The sequence below is a fragment of the Pleurodeles waltl genome, chromosome 7, assembly GCF_031143425.1.
Source record: "Pleurodeles waltl isolate 20211129_DDA chromosome 7, aPleWal1.hap1.20221129, whole genome shotgun sequence".
Taxonomy (NCBI): Eukaryota; Metazoa; Chordata; class Amphibia; order Caudata; family Salamandridae; genus Pleurodeles; species Pleurodeles waltl.
In genome coordinates this window covers 1,039,748,929-1,039,766,185 of record NC_090446.1, presented here as the reverse complement: position 1 = coordinate 1,039,766,185, position 17,257 = coordinate 1,039,748,929, and the positions used below count along the sequence as shown (strand labels likewise).

General features: G+C 42.7%; 1 protein-coding gene across 2 annotated transcripts in view; it reads right to left on the bottom strand.

Moving 5' to 3' along the window:
- The window catches only part of PRKCA (protein kinase C alpha), a 1,238,381-nt gene that overhangs the window by 586,592 nt on the left and 634,532 nt on the right, over positions 1-17,257 (bottom strand). For both annotated transcript variants that reach the window (XM_069199886.1, XM_069199888.1), the window contains exon 4: positions 10,375-10,486. In XM_069199886.1, the coding sequence (XP_069055987.1) occupies positions 10,375-10,486 (112 nt within the window). The remainder of the gene's footprint in view (positions 1-10,374; positions 10,487-17,257) is intronic.

The following is a 17,257-nucleotide window of genomic DNA, read 5'->3' as shown; positions in this document are numbered from 1 at the left end:
TCTACAACATAGGACTCCGACAGATCATGACGGAGCAAACACACTCAGCAGGACACACCCTCGATCCCATCTTCACAACAGGAACCTCCGCCACCTTCAGTCACACTGCAGAACTCCCATGGACAGACCACTGATGCATCCATTTCACCTTCAACACTCCCACCATCATCAGACCCCAACACCAACCATCACATAGAAATTAGATAAGAATAACTGACGATCAGCTCACCGCCGCCCTCACCATCACACACGACGACGACCCAAACACGGCAGCAAGCATCTTCCACAAATGGTTCATGGACTGCGCCAACACCATAGCCCCCATCAAAAAGAACAACAGCATCCACGGTAAGAAAGCCAGCTGGTTCACCCCAGAACTCCGAGAATCAAGATGCAGTTGGCACCGCCTTAACAAAATCTGGAGAAACACCAAATCCACAGAAGCCCATAGCAACTTCAAAGCCGCCACTACCGCACACCACCAACTCATCAGAAACACCACAAAGAAAGTTATACAAGACAGAATCTCCTCACACGTACACAACAGCAAGGAACTTTTCAGCATCATCAAGGAGTTCGCCTAACCCAACAGTGAAACAACAGACATCCCACCCTCACAGGACCTCTGTGACAGAATCAACATATACTGCCACCACAAAATCAAGACCATCTAAGACAGTTTCTGCAAGGACAACTTAAGCGCAGAACCCCCTCTACAAAAACCCGACACCAACAAACCAACATTCACCATCTGGACACCCCTCACCACTGAAGACACGCTGAGAACAATGAGGTACATACACTCTGGGGCCCCCACGGACCCATGCCCCCACTACATTTTCAACAGAGCTATAGACACCATCGCCCCCAAGCTCTGCCTCACCATCAACCGCTCACTAGCTGCTGCCATCTTCCCCGACAACTGGAAATATGCCGAGATCTACGCCCTCGTCAAGAAACCCTCGGCAGACCCCACCCACCTCAAAAACCTCAGGCCCATCTCCCTACTTCCACTTCCTGTAAAGTCATTGAAAAACCAGTCAACAGCCAACTTGCCACATTTATAGAAGACCACAACATACTCAACATCTCCCAATCTGGATTCAGAAAAAACCATAGCACCGAAACAGCCCTTCTGGCTGCACCAGACGATATCTGCTCCCGGGTGGACAAGGGAGAGAACGGCACTCATCCTACTGGACCTCTTGGCGGCCTTCTACACAGTCTCCAATCACACCCTGATAAGAAGACTCCATGAAGCCGGCATCAGAGACAAGGCCCTCGACTGGATCCAATCCTTCCTCTCCGGCAGAACTCAACAAGTGAGACTCACCCCCTTCCTCGCAGACCCCACACCCACCAACTGCAGAGTGCCCCAGGGATCTTCCCTCAGCCCCACGTTTTTTAAAATCAACATGGCCAAGCTAGCCACCCTCGCCAGAAGCTACGGAATCAACATCACCTCCTACGCCAACGACACCCAACTCATCATCCCCCTCTCCATCAAATCCAACAAAGCCAGACGCAACTTCCACAAAGGCATGGAAGCAGTCACCAACTGGATGACAAACAGCTGCCTTCAACTCAACGTAAACAAGACAGAAGTACTCATCATGGGCCCTCAACCCAACGCGTGGAATGACTCTTGGTGGCCACCCAGCCTCGGAAACCCGCCCACCCCCACCGGCCAAGCCTGCAACCTCAGAATCATCCTGGACTCCAACCTCAGCATGAACCATCAAATCAACTCAGTCACCTCCACCTGTTTCCGCACCCTCCACCAGTCCTTCAAGTGGATCCCCCTCAAACATAGAAAGACCATCACACATGACCTCATCACCAGCAGACTGGACTATGGCAAGGCACTCTACACCGGAATTAACAAGAAACTCACCCGCAAACTATAAAACATCCAGAACGCTGCCGCCAGACTGGTCCTTGACCTACCTCGACATTGACACATCTCGCAACACCTGTGTACACTGCAATGGCTTCCCATAGAGAAAAGAATCACCTTCAAGATCCTCACCCAAGCACACAAAGCCCTCCACAACACCGGACCAGCCTACATGAACAAGCGACTCAATCTCCACGTACTCCACAGAACCCTATGCTCAGCTCAGCTCTCTCTCGCAGAAGTACCCCGGATCAGGAAAACCAGAACAGGAGGACGCTCCTTTTCCTACCTGGCAGCCACCGCCTAGAACACCCTCCCTCTCCACATCAGACAAACCACCTCCCTCCTCAGCTTCACAAAGGAACTGAAGCCATGGGTTTTTCTAAGAACCACCTTACCGGTAAAAGCTACACTTCCCCCCACCACCTCCCCAGAGCCTTGAGACCCTAACGGGTGAGTAGTTGCACTATACAAGCACTGATTGACTGATTGATTGATAGCTCACAGCATTTACAACTCCTGATGTTGTACATCAGTTTTGTAGATGACCTTAGCATTTGGACTGACATCAGCAAATTATGTCACATCTATTTAAACATAAACAAGGATTTTCTAGAATTCCAGATGCTATCCTCATTTTAAGAAAGGATAGGTGAAAACATGATAGCAGGGTAAGAGCAGGTTGTAAATATTACTGGACAGTGGTTTATAGTTAAGGAAGCACAAATGTGTTTTGCAATGAAGCAAGTAGACTATTTGAGGCATGTGTTGATGCAAGAAGGTTTTAGACCTAAGGACAGTTTAATAAAAGCAGTAGAAGTGCCCTAAACCAACCTCTTTAAGAAGAATTAATGTCATTTTTGAGCCTACAGAAAATCGATGTGAAGTTCATTCAAACTTCACTTCGCATTGAAACAGGTTTGACAATGGTAAGAAACTTTTTATTACTATTGATACCAGTTATAAAGGGAATGGAGTGGTAGTCATGCAGAATGAACTGAGATGGGATCTACTATAGCGTTTGCATCTAGAGTGCTGACAAACCACAGCACCAAAGCAGCCCTCCTGCCCGCAACAGACAACATCTGCTCCCTACTGGACAAGGGAGAGACGGTGGCACTCATCCTACTTGACCTCTCGGCAGCTTTCAACACAGTCTCCCCTCACATCCTGGTAAGAAGACTCCATGAAGCCGGTGTCAGAGACAAGGTCCTCGAGTGGATCCAATCCTTCTCCTCTACCAGAACGCAACGAGTGAGACTTGCCCCCTTCCTCGCAGAACCCACACCCACCACCTGCGGAGTGCCCCAAGGATCCTCCCTCAGTCCCACACTGTTCAACATCTACATGGCCCCATTAGCCACCTTTGTCACAGAAGCCACAGAATAAACATCAACTATTACACCGACGACACCAAACTCATTCTCTCCCTCTCTAATGAACCGGACAAGGCCAGACACAACTTCCACAAAGGCATGAAAGCAGTTGCCAACTGTATGAGAGACAGCTGCCTTCAACTCAACACAAACAAGACCAAAGTACTCATCATGGGCCCTCAACCCAATGCATGGAGCGACTCCTGGTGGCATCAACCCTCGGAAACGCACCCACCCCCGCCAGCCAAGCCCGCAACCTCAGAATCATCCTGGACCCTGACCTCAGCATGAACCATCAGATCAAAAAAAACTCACCCGCAAACTGCAAAACATCCAGAACGCCGCTGCCAGATTGATCCTCGACCTACCCAGACACTGCCACAGCTCACAACACCTACGTACTCTGCACTGGCTCCCCATACAGAAAAAAAATCACTTTTAAGATCCTCACCTACACACACAAAGCCCTACACAACACCGGACCATCCTTCCTGAACCAGCAAAACAACTTCCACGTATCCCACAGGGCCCTACGCTCAGCCCAGCTCTCTCTCATTGAAGTACCCCGCATCCGGAAAACCACAACAGGACGACGCTCCTTCTCCTACCTCGCAGCCACCGCCTAGAACGCCCTACCCATCCACATCAGACAAACCACCTCCCTCCCCATCTTCACGAAGGAACTGAAGACATGGCTCTTCTAAATCCACCTCTGGTACACGCTACAGTCCCTCGCTCCCCCTTGCACCTTGAGACCTTAATGGGTGAGTAGCTGCGCTTTATAAACACTGATTGATTGATTGAATGCCAAGCATGATGGGTCTCATGCTGCCCAGGCACTCGAGCACTTTTCATGGTTTGACCTGAGAAAGCAGCTGTCGCCACACAATTATATAAACATCACTAGAGAAGGGCTTTGGCTCCACCTACATGTTGGGAGCCAGGATTACATGTTTTGGGAATAAGTTGTGTGCTTCCACGAAAAAGTGTTTGTCCTTCATAAAGCTGTGATCATTTTGTTTATTTATCTAGCAGCTTAAGCTTGAACTTTCAGGGCAAGCTTGGAATGCTATTACAGTCTTAGATCACTAGATAATGTGTGTTGTTTTTTAAAGATTGGAGTATGGCAGTCATTAATCAACATGAACGTTTAGGTATGGCTTAGCAAATGTCACATGACCTTTTAACCTACACTGATATTACTGCTGGGATCTTATTGGCTGATACTGATTCAACAACAGGAGCCACTGAAGTGTTGTCAGCTATCTTGGGACTCGGCTGAAGGTGAATTACAGAAAAAAAAAAAAGTGTAAAAAAATACAAAAGGAGCCAGGGTACAAACACCCTGACCCCATAGCTCTGGTGCGGGGGGTCCAAAGGGACCACACCGCAGGGCTAAAAAGCATTTTTTTTTTTTTACTGCGAATTCATGACAGGGGTCGTGAATCCATGGTAAAATGTAAAAAAAAAAAAAAAAAGAAAAACACAACACTGGCTCTGTGCTTGTTTTGAACGAAGCCCCTGGGTGGGCCATGTCCCGGGGTCGTTTATTTACAAATGCGGGTGGGGGGGTTGAGTGGCCCTGGGGACCACCACCTCCCCTGAGTTGTGTTATAATATGCGGGGGAGCCCTCCTGCTGCCACAGAGACCAACACCTCCCTGAGGCGTTGCTGTAATATGTAGTGGGCTGCCCTGGGACCACCATCTCCCTAGGACGTTGATTAAATATGTGGGGGGGGGGGAAACTTGCCCTCCCCCCCTCCCTAAGGATCACCACCTTTCGATGTATTTTAAAATTCTATTTCCTAACTATAACATGCCCTAAGGTAACTATAACTCGAGCCCTCGCCATGCACTGCTAATTTCCCCATAAATGACAGCATTAATGACATCTTTGAAAATATCAATGTAATATTTGTTTACAAAATAACGGTGCATGGCGAGGGCGCGAGTTATCATTACCTTAGGGCACGAGTTCTAGTTACTTGAGGTAACTATGACTGGTGGATTTCTATGTTTTTTTATGTTGAAAATGTGAGCCTAACTATAACGTCCCTGTAACCTTTGTTTTTTCAAGTGAATATATATATATATCAAAACAAAGTGGTCCTAATTGCGGCGCACTTTCACAGGCTGGTGCACACGTTAAGGACGGACCTACCCTTATTTAATTGTCCAAACAAACCAATATAGATACGTGGCACTCTAGGAGAGTATTCAGTTTTATTCCGTTTTATTTCAATGTATACAACACCTAAACCACCACCGATGCGCTTCAACCAACAGGTCGGCTGTGAGCGAGACCTGTTGGTTGAAATGCGTTGGTGGTGATTTAGGTGTTGTATACCTATATATATATATATATATATATATATATATATATATATATATATATATATATATATTCATGGTGATTGTCTGAAATGTTTCACATAACCATACAGCATTCCTTTAAAGCCTGACCTACTGGCATTGCCAATGCTGGTTGGTCTTACTGTAGACTAAACATGTGGGTCACTGATTGTCAAATTTATCAAGGCGTGAAGAGCTTTTAGAGGGGCGTTGTGCAATAGTTTCCTTTACATCAGTTACATTCCTAACCTGCTCCACATTGTAGATTTCTCCACATTATGATGGCTCTGATGTGAACAGGGTGTATGTTGAAGGGGCCTCCTGACATTAAACTGAGCTTGAGGATCTACAAATATTTTCATCAAGTGACACTGTGGCGGCTGGAAGCAATTTGGTGGTGGAATGTAGGACGTGTCTTCGGTGTGTGTAATGAAGCACTGCCAATATTGGCCCATGATGTAGATGAACTGTGGCGTGGAAGCTTTTCAGATCAGTGAACTTTAATATTTCAGCAACGGGGTATATTCCCTTGGCTGTAGCTCACATTCTAGTGATTGGCAATTGAATAGTCTTGCCATTTCTTCCTTCAACTTGGTGTGCTAATCCACTGTCTTTCACCCTTTCTGGCTTCTGAACAGTATTCTCACTCAATCACCAGACTGGTTCCAGAAAGAATTTCAGGGTCTCTCTAAAGAGACATTGATAAGTAGCTATTAATGTTTTGAAATTAACCATGTGCAGTTTGACCTGTCCACCAGATGCTCCACCTTGAGGACAAAGAAGCGTATTTCCTATTGGGCTGCATCTAATTGTAGCCCTGGTAAAACAGCAACGATCAAAAGCACTGATCCTTTGTGATTATCCTGTAAAGCGTTGCACTTTTCTACCTCCATTATATTGATTTCTTTGATTTGCATTACAGGGTCCTGGACATGGTTTAATTATTTGTCGCTCTAGTTGAGATTCCCGTTCTCATTTAGGATAACACTCAATTTGCCTGGCAAACGGACACTTCAGGTTGACTGTTGACAACCTTAGTTATAGAGGTTGTTCATCTTCTAAAATAGTTAGTTAGGCATTCACATAGCATCGATCTAGGGTGCCTATTTACAATCTGGGAAAGTCGAGAGGAAAACAGCAGGTTGAGCTATGTGATCTGTTGGTTGAAAAAAGAAATTGCTGGAGACGACTGAGATCCAGCTGGCAGCAATCAGGAGATCAAAAATATCTCCAGTAATGGAACCATGTATCTAAAGAGGACAAAACGCTCTGGTTATCGCTTGTGCTATGAAATGTTTTCTGAGGTCTATTTTTATCTCAACTATGAAAACCACAAAACGATTGTGTCAGATGAGGCATAATTTCTATTCACCAGTTCTGAAGGTACCACATAGTCAAGTACAGGCAGAGACTTCTGACTTGTTTCATATTTACAATTCTTAACATTCAAAACTCCCACATGTTAAGTATCTAGAAACTTATGATACCCTTAAAAGAGACAAGCATGTGCCTGACACCCTTGAACCTTTTAGCTGACCTGACAGCTGCCTATCAGACACTGGGACGAGAGACCATAATCATATAACTCCAGAAATAATCAGGCTGGAGAATACTTTTCTGGGCTCAGGGTGTGTATCCTTTGATCTTGATTTCAACAGTGACTTGGCTTCAGCTGGCATCGATCTCACTGTGCCGAGGTGAGTCTTTGCTCATATTTTCCTACGGAGGTAGTCAGCAGTGGTTGTGGTCCTCAGGCCTGACATGTGAAAGCACTGCAGCACAATAAGTAGAGCTCCACGCTAGAGAAGGAATAAGGTGGCAGCTTACGGGTGAGTGAAAATGTGGACAGGTGCGCACTCAATTGTTATGCTTGGCTCGGTTTTCTGTTCCCTCCATTGCCTTAGGTATAGCACTCACAGTCTTAATCTGTAAAGAAGCAGTGAGAGCATTAGTTGAAGTTGCCTACACCTTTGACCTTCAAACCTTTTTTTAAAAAAAAATGTTTAAACAAGACCTTCGCCAATAAGTGCCCTCAAAGTGCTCTTTGGGCAGTAAATCATGAAGGAACACTAGTGTGGTGCACCTGGGGGTAAATGTATATTCAGGGCACACTTGGGCCAGGGGAGTTCTGTGTGGGTTCAAAGCGCGGCCCTGCTGTAGCCCTGATGCTGAAAAAAAACTTCGCTGAGAGGGAGGCGGGTGCAAAGTGGGAGGAGCTCCCTGCTCAGACTGAATTCTGTCCTGCTGGTTGGCAAGCAAACATATAATCACCTGGGCTGCCCAGAAAGTCCACCATGCATTCTGGTCAACTAACCTTCTCACTAGCATTACTGCTTGCCTCTGTGCTCCACAGGCACACAGTGCAGCAGGTTGCGGACAGAATGTTTAAACGTTCATCCTAACTCAATAGTGAATAAGACGGGCTGGTTTTTAACCAGGCTTAGTCCAGTGTTGTTAACGTTTTGAAGATCAACTTTATAAAGTTTAGGTCTGGCAAAGATAGGCATGTGTCTGGTAAAGGTAAACCACCAAGGAGAAAGATGAATAATAATAAATAAACGAACAATTGACAGAGAGTGGTGGAGTCCCTGCCACATCCATACAATACACAGAAATAGTCTGATGTAGATGGGTATTTTATGACCACCAAAATGAACTCATGGAAAGTCATGCACCAGAAATGTTGTGACCTCAGACTCTTTAAGTGACTCGAGAAAGCGTTTTATCGCTAAGCAATATGAGAAAAAGAACATTTCTGCTGCTCAAGTAAAGAACCTAATAGGAGTGCCCCCAAGGAAGAAAGCAAGAAAGCAACTCTTTATTAGCAGTAGGGACAAGTGGACCTGACTCCAGGGGCGTCTGGCTTAACCTACGCACCTGTTAATAGAGTTAATCAACGTATTAATCAAGAGGTGCATTTTATATTAGGCTGGTAACCAAGTGCAAATAAGAGGGGCGATTCACTTAGCGTAATCTCTAAAGATGGAATCCCCAGTAATAACACTGTGGCAAACAATCATTAGCTGGGTGAAATAGTGAAAGACGACCAGGATCAAGAAGGTTGGGCCTCGTATATGTCCCTCAGAAAATACATATGTTTTTGAAGAACATTCAATTGATATTTTTGACGTTATTTTGTTGCATTGAATCAAGAGTCCAATTCTTGCCTTGCACTCGGTGAACGCGAGGCTGTCTTTCACTATTTCACCTAATGCATGTTTGTTCATTGAGGGTGAAGTCTTTCTTTTTGCAAAATCTTAAAACAACGGTACCATATACAAGTTGAAGAGGTGAACCGTACAATTGTAACTGTCTTGTGCATGTATGTATTGCTGTCAATTAAAAATGTGTGGAAGTGTTAAATTTAGTTTCACATATGTACAGAAATATGCTTGTGATTTATGGTACTTGGGGCACCAGCTGCCGCTGGTGTCTATGTGCAGCCCCAGCCTCAACAATCCCTACAGGGGCAAACCCCTTCCACACTGCAGCCTTAAACTATGCAGTGCTAGCACATTAGTAGATCCACAGGCCATTTGGAATTATTACAATACCAGCGACGCGGATGATAACCCACCAAAGGCCTGAAGGAACCACTAGCACAGAGTGTATCCTTGTGACAGTTACGAATAAGTAGAGTGATATTAACAACTGGTACTTTTATTTAAATTACCCACAGCAGCACACAGTGAAGTGTCTAAATGAGGGAAAGGCTAGGAATAGATATTTTTAATGAGTCAGCATAATCAAACGGTGGCGCAAAAAAAAAAAAAAAAAAAAATGTATATATATATATCCCGCCTTTCAGGGCTGGCTGAACTCTCCAACCTTTCATTTGATTTGTAGTCATAAAGAATTGATATCCCAATTAGTTCTGATCGAGGCATATGCTCACCTCACAGTATTTTTGCAGGACTCACAGCTGCTTTATGGCCAGAGAAGATACACACCTCTACCCTACACGGGAATGTGGCAAAGCACAGGCTCAGCCTCTCTTCATGTGTGCGTGCCTGTGCATATACATCAGTGTCCTAGAACTCAGAACAGGACTTTGCACTGAGCAGACTAATTTGGCACAATCTTGGATTGGAGAAGCATGGGAGTCAGCCTGGTACCGTGTAGAATTCTGGACCTAAAGTAAGCAGCGTAATCATGGTAGGTGCCTTAGTAACAACAGTCAACTTGCAGCCATCTAATTGGACCACTAGCCATTCTCCGTGTCCGCATGACAAGGGAATGTAAAAAAAAATTACGGGAATTGCAAAATGAGGCTTTAGATTTACAAGCTGAAGATTATACATGAACACCATGTTCACAGCAAGGTGAAAAGAGTGGCTCGTAATTCACTAGAGGTCTATGTCTCACTACAGGGTGAAGATCAAAGTTGTATCCAATTGCACAGTAATATATGGACTGTTCATCACATTTGGCTATCCAGCATATCACACAACCGAAACCCAGGGCATGAGTGCTTAAGACAACATTATTGTGCATAAGAATATCTTAAGAAACATCAAGGTAATTTCGCAGTTACGGCTCCAAAGCAATGCGCATTGAAAAAACAGTCAGTTGCAGCAAGCACTTTAGAAGTAAATAACACCAATGTTGGATCCAGAGTAAGTAAACGACGTAGGAAGACATCAGCAAAAGAGAGAGACGGCAAAAGAAAGCCAGTAAGGGAGCAGGAGGGAGAGAGTGTGTGGATGGTGTCTGTGTGTGTGTATACTAACAATTGCTAATGTACTTACTTTCACATTTCATCCCCTGATGTATGAGTCCATAAAGTAACGACCCACAATGGTCACAGAATGTTGGGCTCCCATAGGTGTGAATTTTGAACTTGTGCTTGCTTCGAGGATCCTAGAAGTGTAAGCAATAAAACAACTCAGAAAATGCATATCCTGAAGCAGAGCAATACATCGTGTTACAGTGATAGAAACATAGCAACAACCCAGAGTCCGAGAATTTGACTTTACTAGGCAATGTATACCTAGAGAATACACATTTATTTCAAGACTGTCACACAAAAAACATCACAGCTTACTCATGTCACCCTTCTAATTTCATCTTTAGTGGAATTGTTACTTGTTCATTCATCACTTTTTTCCAATTAATCTAATTGAAAACTGAAAAACCACTAGCTATTTGTTTTTAAATCACCTCCAAGTTCTGTATTTTCTGAACAGTGCCTTTATAATGCAATAACACTGGCATCACTTGATCAGCTTGTTGTATCAAAAGCGAGTTCCCATTCCTGTGTGTACTGAAAAATGTTAGTACACGTGGGTATGCATCACAGAACACAGATATGTGGTAGTATCTTCCATTCCAGCAATAAAATATAAGAATTATTTACAGAGTATTAGCGTGATGAGCTAATAATTGGAGGTAATCCAACAATATTTATGTTTCAACAGTATTTTTGTATAATCAGTATATGCAAGTACCCAACGATATACAAAGTGGTTAATCAACGGAAATAGCTTACAAAATTTAAATAAGCATTTTTCAAAGAATCCCAAGAATATTTAAATGTTAACTTGCTGTGGGATCAGTACATTTTCTCTATTCTCAGGGCTATTTTAGGACTTTAGCGACCAGTGGTAAGATACAATTTACAAAATAAAAGCCTTGAAAATCACTCTGCTCTAGTGAAATATTTACACCACCCAAGTGAAAAGTAGTTCAGTTCAAGCTGCTATAGACTGCGCAGTCTCACAGAAAGCTTGTAAAGGAAGGCTTTGGCTGTAGTCAGTGCCGAAGTCAAAAACGGCCAAATACTAGAAACAAATTCACAAATAATTTTAGATGCATAAATCACGCACCACGTATCCCTGAGATAGCAGCTAATGACTATGGGTGAAATGGTGACGTTTCACATGCCGAGCTACAACTGCAGTGTCTGGACAAAGGGTCATACCCTTCCCAGTGGTGACTCTAGATCTACAGAAATAACTGTTCCAGTGAAGTGTCAGAAAGGTAGTGAGGGATATTTTATGCAAATTAAGTGAACATCCATATTGTATACGTTTTTAGAGACCCATATCTCTTGCACACTGTTCAGCTCTTCCACACTTTCACCTAATCAACGAGGTTGCAAGTACTGCAGAAATTTGGCAAAGTGTATCGAAATACCGCATTTTCACATAAGAATATAAAAAGAAATTCTTAAAATCTGAAATTTTTGTCACTTTAAACTATGCATTGGAGAGATTAGGCACATGCATGGCTAATGCAAATAGGCGTGCACCAGGAACGCATCTGAATATTCTATTCATAAGTGAGCGGGCTCAGAGAAAACTTAGACTTGTGCCTAGAGCTTTGTAAATTAGGTGAGCAGTCATTAATGTCCTCAATGTGTAGTGCAGCTAATCCGCTCAATGGATTTAAGTGTATTTTCAACCTCATTTTGGGGATTTGCTAGTACAGAAATTCTTCCAATATGGGGAATTTCAAATTGAGGGAGTGAAGGGTAAGTCTGTGGGCATTTCTTGGTCGATTCACCTACAGATGTTGCTAAATCAACATCATAAGCCTGTGGGACATCAGCGTTTTTCAGGTAGCTTCTCATGCTTGAAACCTCACACATTTGCTCCAGCGAAGTGTAGGAGTTAGTATATTTTCAGGATGATAAACAGGAGGACAGTCATCTGAAATTGGTGGGCATACAGAGAAAGTGGCCTCTCAGTGAGAAAACATTGACCACGTGGAGAAATATAAATAAGGTTAGATGCACAAATCCATGCTTGCATTCAATGTAGGCATTCAGAATTCAACACATTTGTAGTCTGCTCCCAGCACTCTGCCTGAGAGACCTTTCAATACCTCTACAGAGCATTCACTACTGCAGTGGTTCCCAATTTGTTGACTTCTGAGGACCCCCACTTTATCAATACTGGAATCTGCCCCCCCCACCCCCTCCCCCACTGAATCATTATTGGAATCTGGCGCCCCCCCCCCCCACTCCCAAATGAGTCATTACTGAAAACTGGGGACCTAATCTGTTAATATAACTTAATTTTCTAAGCAGTTGCGGACCCCCCCGAGGATGCTTTGTGGACTGCACAGGGGTCCCCGGACCACAGGTTGGGAACCACTGCACTACTGCTTCAATTGTGCTCTTGTTGCTTACATTTTTACTTATGTGCTGATGAGCCACAGATTTTTTTAAATCCTTTATACCTTTACATTTGCTCTCCTGTTGAATTTATCTTGCTGTCTACTAGTCTTGAATGAAATACTACTTGTTTCTAAACTGTGATTACTTTCTTTCTGTGTGATAGTTGAACTCACTTTAAGTTTCCTAACAAGTCCTTCCAAGAAGTTGGCTCTTTTGTTTTTTTCATTCTGGGCATCATTGCTGACTCTTGATTTCCTTTGTCCTCCAGTTTCGGTAATATTACATTCTGTTCACTTTCATATTTGCTACATCAGTGCTCCTTTAAATTCCTTGTCAGGCTGACATCACAGAGATAAACCAAAGCCTCCTTAAACTCTCGCTGTTCTGATCTCGGGTCGCGTGAGCTGAACTTAAGGCTTATTTTGGGAGTAATGCTGGAAGTAGAAGTTCAGTTGATTTCTTGTGAATACGATATGATTAGATAAATTGAGGTATACTAATATAACAACCTGAAAAAATGTATCTTCAGTTTCACTCCCTTCCATCTTCTTCAGCCTGCGTAAACACCATTTCTAATGATTTGTTCATTCCCTTATAATACAACAGTTAGCTTTTATTTACAGATGTGGAAATGGGAATTTTACTTCTTTTATTGGGTCATTGGCTCAATTTTAATCCTTGATTTATATACAGGGGATCTGTGTTTCCAATTTTTATTTTAAAATTGTAAAAGTGTCCATGTCTTAGAAGCTGCAATATAAAATTGAATAAAGCAGCTGAACGGTAGCTGGTTTGTATGAGTGCTACTTTATTTGGTGTTTATATACTTTAGAGTGCGTAATCCAACAGATGTGTTGATCTATTTGATGTTTATGATTAATTGTATAGCTTATAATATTACTTTTGTTTTTACTGTCTCAATCTTCGGAACAAAAATCGGTGTTGACCATTCAATGCTTGCTGTTAACTATTCAACTTTCACCCACGTTGCTCTGTAGTCCTCATACTGTACTGAAGACTAAACAAGCATTTGCAATGCAGTAGGTCTTGTGTCCTCGAGTTAGAGCTAAGAGTGTTGTAAATTCCTAACTGGACTTTTCTTGCCACATAAATTGAAGATGAAAAGTAAAATAGTTGACATAAGCGAGCCGATTCAAAGCACCACGGCTGCCATGAGTATGAGCGCGAAGGAGAGACACAAAGGAAAAAGAAGTACGCTTGCAGTCAAAAGTATCAGTAAATGTGCAATCATCCATGTAACAGGTTTGATGGCCAAGGTGATAACAAAACTGCCCCAAGGAGGGACAAATGTAAAGCATTTAGCAACGATAACAAAGGATTTTTGAAAGACAAGCCCATGACCGAGTGAAAGTGATGGGCGTGCAGTTGGCGTGGTTAAAAGCCCACAGATAGATTACAACAGGCCACAGACCTAAAAAGTGGCAGAGGCAAAAAAGCAATTCCTTGTGGTCTTCAAAGATTTAGGAAAGATTACATTTCCGGTATTTAACAATTTGAGACAGAAGCGGAAAGATCCACAATTAGAAATGTTATATTTCAGTTTATTGTATCGATAATGGAGAAACCTGTCTTTCAAAGAAACAGTGAGTTACCACAGAATTCCTGAGAACCTAAGCTTAGGAAAAAGTAAACACAAAGCTACATTAACAACTAGAGAATAAAATAACAAATCAGGGATAGCGGCTGCGGTTTGATTGAGAAAACTACAAAGAAAACTTTTTGATTGGATTTTTACTTCAAAATAGGCTGTCTATGGTCTGTAAAACAGCAGCAAAACATTCTGACACCGCAAAATCCTTCAGCTTCCCATTTTGCACATAGCATAACCCGTGTTTAGTTGACACTATACCTGGACTGCAAAAGGAAAACAGTAGGTAATGTAACGCCTATTGTGCAAATATCTTTAATCTTTGTTAAACTTAACTCAAACAATTCAGAGAGCTTCTGTTGAGTGTTCTTGAATGTGGTCATGGGAAGATGTTCTAGGGGGTATTCTAAGAAAAACAGATCTACCACTCTTTACACAGTAGACCACAAGCAATTCAGACCCTGGGGCCTTTGTGTGACAGGGTTGTGTGATGTTCAGCCAAGCGAATACAGGTCTTCCCATTGAGCGCTCACACAACCCTGTAGATGGGTCTTCTATAGAAATAAGTTAACCTACGTGCAGCCCACCTCCCTTTAAGCAGGGGAGGACAAAGATGGTAAAATTAAAATCCCAAGTGACCAGTTTATTCGAATCACTAAGCCGTTTTAAAAGGTCCCGCTTGTTAACATACAAGCAACTGTTATACATTTCAGTTTGCATGTGGTGCCTTCATCTGTCAGGCGTGCTCTGCAGCGCCCGAGGTCAGAACTATGATATATAAATACATACAATAACAAAATGAGAATCTTCCACTGTTTTGAGTTCGGCTTATATTCCACTGGCACTTGTGTTGCGCTGGGGTGTCCCACGAAAAGGTAAATCAGGCAGAAGAGTTTGATTTGCATAAACTGAGCATTGGCTGGGAAAATGCTTAATTATAAGCGAATTTTAAAACCAAGCATGTACCAGTCATTTTGTTAATTCCACATTTCACAAGGCGTTGGAAAATGCCAAAGGACTATGCATGAATATTTTTGCATTCGCCTACTTGGAAAAGGGGAAAATTTGCATATGTACTGCTAGGCAAAAATATCCGGAGGGCTGACTGAAACAATAGTAAAAAGGCAGATTAATGCGCAAAATAATTTTTCTTGCTTTCCTATATATCAGAAGGTATGTTTGTAAAGCGCACATTCACTGAGAGGGGTATATTGGCTCTGCAAAACACGCTTGTATTGTTGCCCAACTCAATGGCATTCACTTACCGACCTCGGAAGGGTGAAAGGCTGGGTGAGATTGTCTTTTTTCGCACCTGTGACTATGATGCCAGAAAGTAGATTCCTGAAGTGAATGCATTAGTTGAAAGAAGCACTAGATTAATGTCGGCCTGGCTATTTCCAGGTGCCCCTTGGGGCTCTGAGAAGTGAGGAAGCATTGTTTCAGTCAATTCTACACCCTGCAGATCAGGGAACGAAGGGTTGTCAGAGACAGACTAAGAGGGAAATAGTGCAAACAACTGCAGAGCCTTAAAACAGGATCATATCTTTTGAGTCTGAAAAACATCAAGGCCTGAGATTTCCAACGAGCAATTCGCGGAAGGCACAGTAAAAACCCTTACTAACGTATGTATTACAGGCATTGGATTATTAAAGAAATAAACACGTTGAAATCTTGGAAAAGAGAATTGAATGTTGGTAAAAATAGTAACTATGGACGAAGCTTCAAGGAACAAACAAGCCAGTTCCCTCTCACCCTTCTGTGTGTAATCCGTTTGCACTGGACATGATGGTTCTATCCACTTCTGAGGTTTGTTTTCCCTCATGTCATGTCAGTAGCTGGAGCACCTTCTCCATGCTTTGGTCTTTCCATACATGATGGGAACACTTCAATATATCTGTTATTAGGATCAGAAAATGCTGCAGGGCCCTTTCACTTTTAACCAGTTGGATGGCCTGGTGAACATAGAATACACATATTCTGATTTACCCTATTGCACATATGATAGCCGTTGTCTAAGCTGGCTCTTTCATGTATTTAAATTCTATGTTTTAATGTGCATTGGTTGAAGGTTAGATTGTGTGCGATAAAGTGACACACTCATCCTCGTTTGCTCAGCAGAACCCTCCTCAGATTAATGTATTCATAAGATGCAATTGTTGGGATATTTACTTGTCCAGTAAGTATTGAAGCAGACACGCAGGAGGGAGGACAGGCGTAAAATGGTACAAGAAGTTTCACAGGTTGCATTAGAGTTAATGATATACTTGAGTCAATCGATGTCAGCCGTAAACGGGTGGGAGGCCCATCGTTGAAGTTGGAAGGACTGTTTTTTAAAGGATAATATTGAAGGCGTTCTCTAAGGAGACATACTCAAGCACCATGAGTGTTGCCCAGCGATGAAGGGGTGAGGGTCAAAATTACCTAAATCTCGAGATGGTTAGAATGGATTTGTGTGCCAGGGACCATTGAGGTCAAGAAGTACAGGGGTTTGTGCAAGACAGGTTGGACATTGGGAGCGGGGTGCACATGGCTGTGGACTGTGCTGCAAAAATTCAGTGAAGAATTAACTCTTGACTGCTATACTTCATTTCACCAAAAAACACAATGGCCATGTGAATACACACAAAAATAATAATAGTAATAATAATAATATTAATAATTATAATAATAATAACGAATAATAGCAATAATAATAAATAAAAACCAGACTGCTAATAACAATACTATTGTTAGTAACTGTAATATTAAAATAATAACATGAATATTTATAGTGATAGCTTTTTATCAGAAACATTTCATACTGCAATTTTTTTTGCTGATTCTCAGCAATAGTTTAGTGTTATTCGGATGATAGACAAAGACTCAAAAATATAAGGATGCAGAGGTTCTTATGATGCCAAAA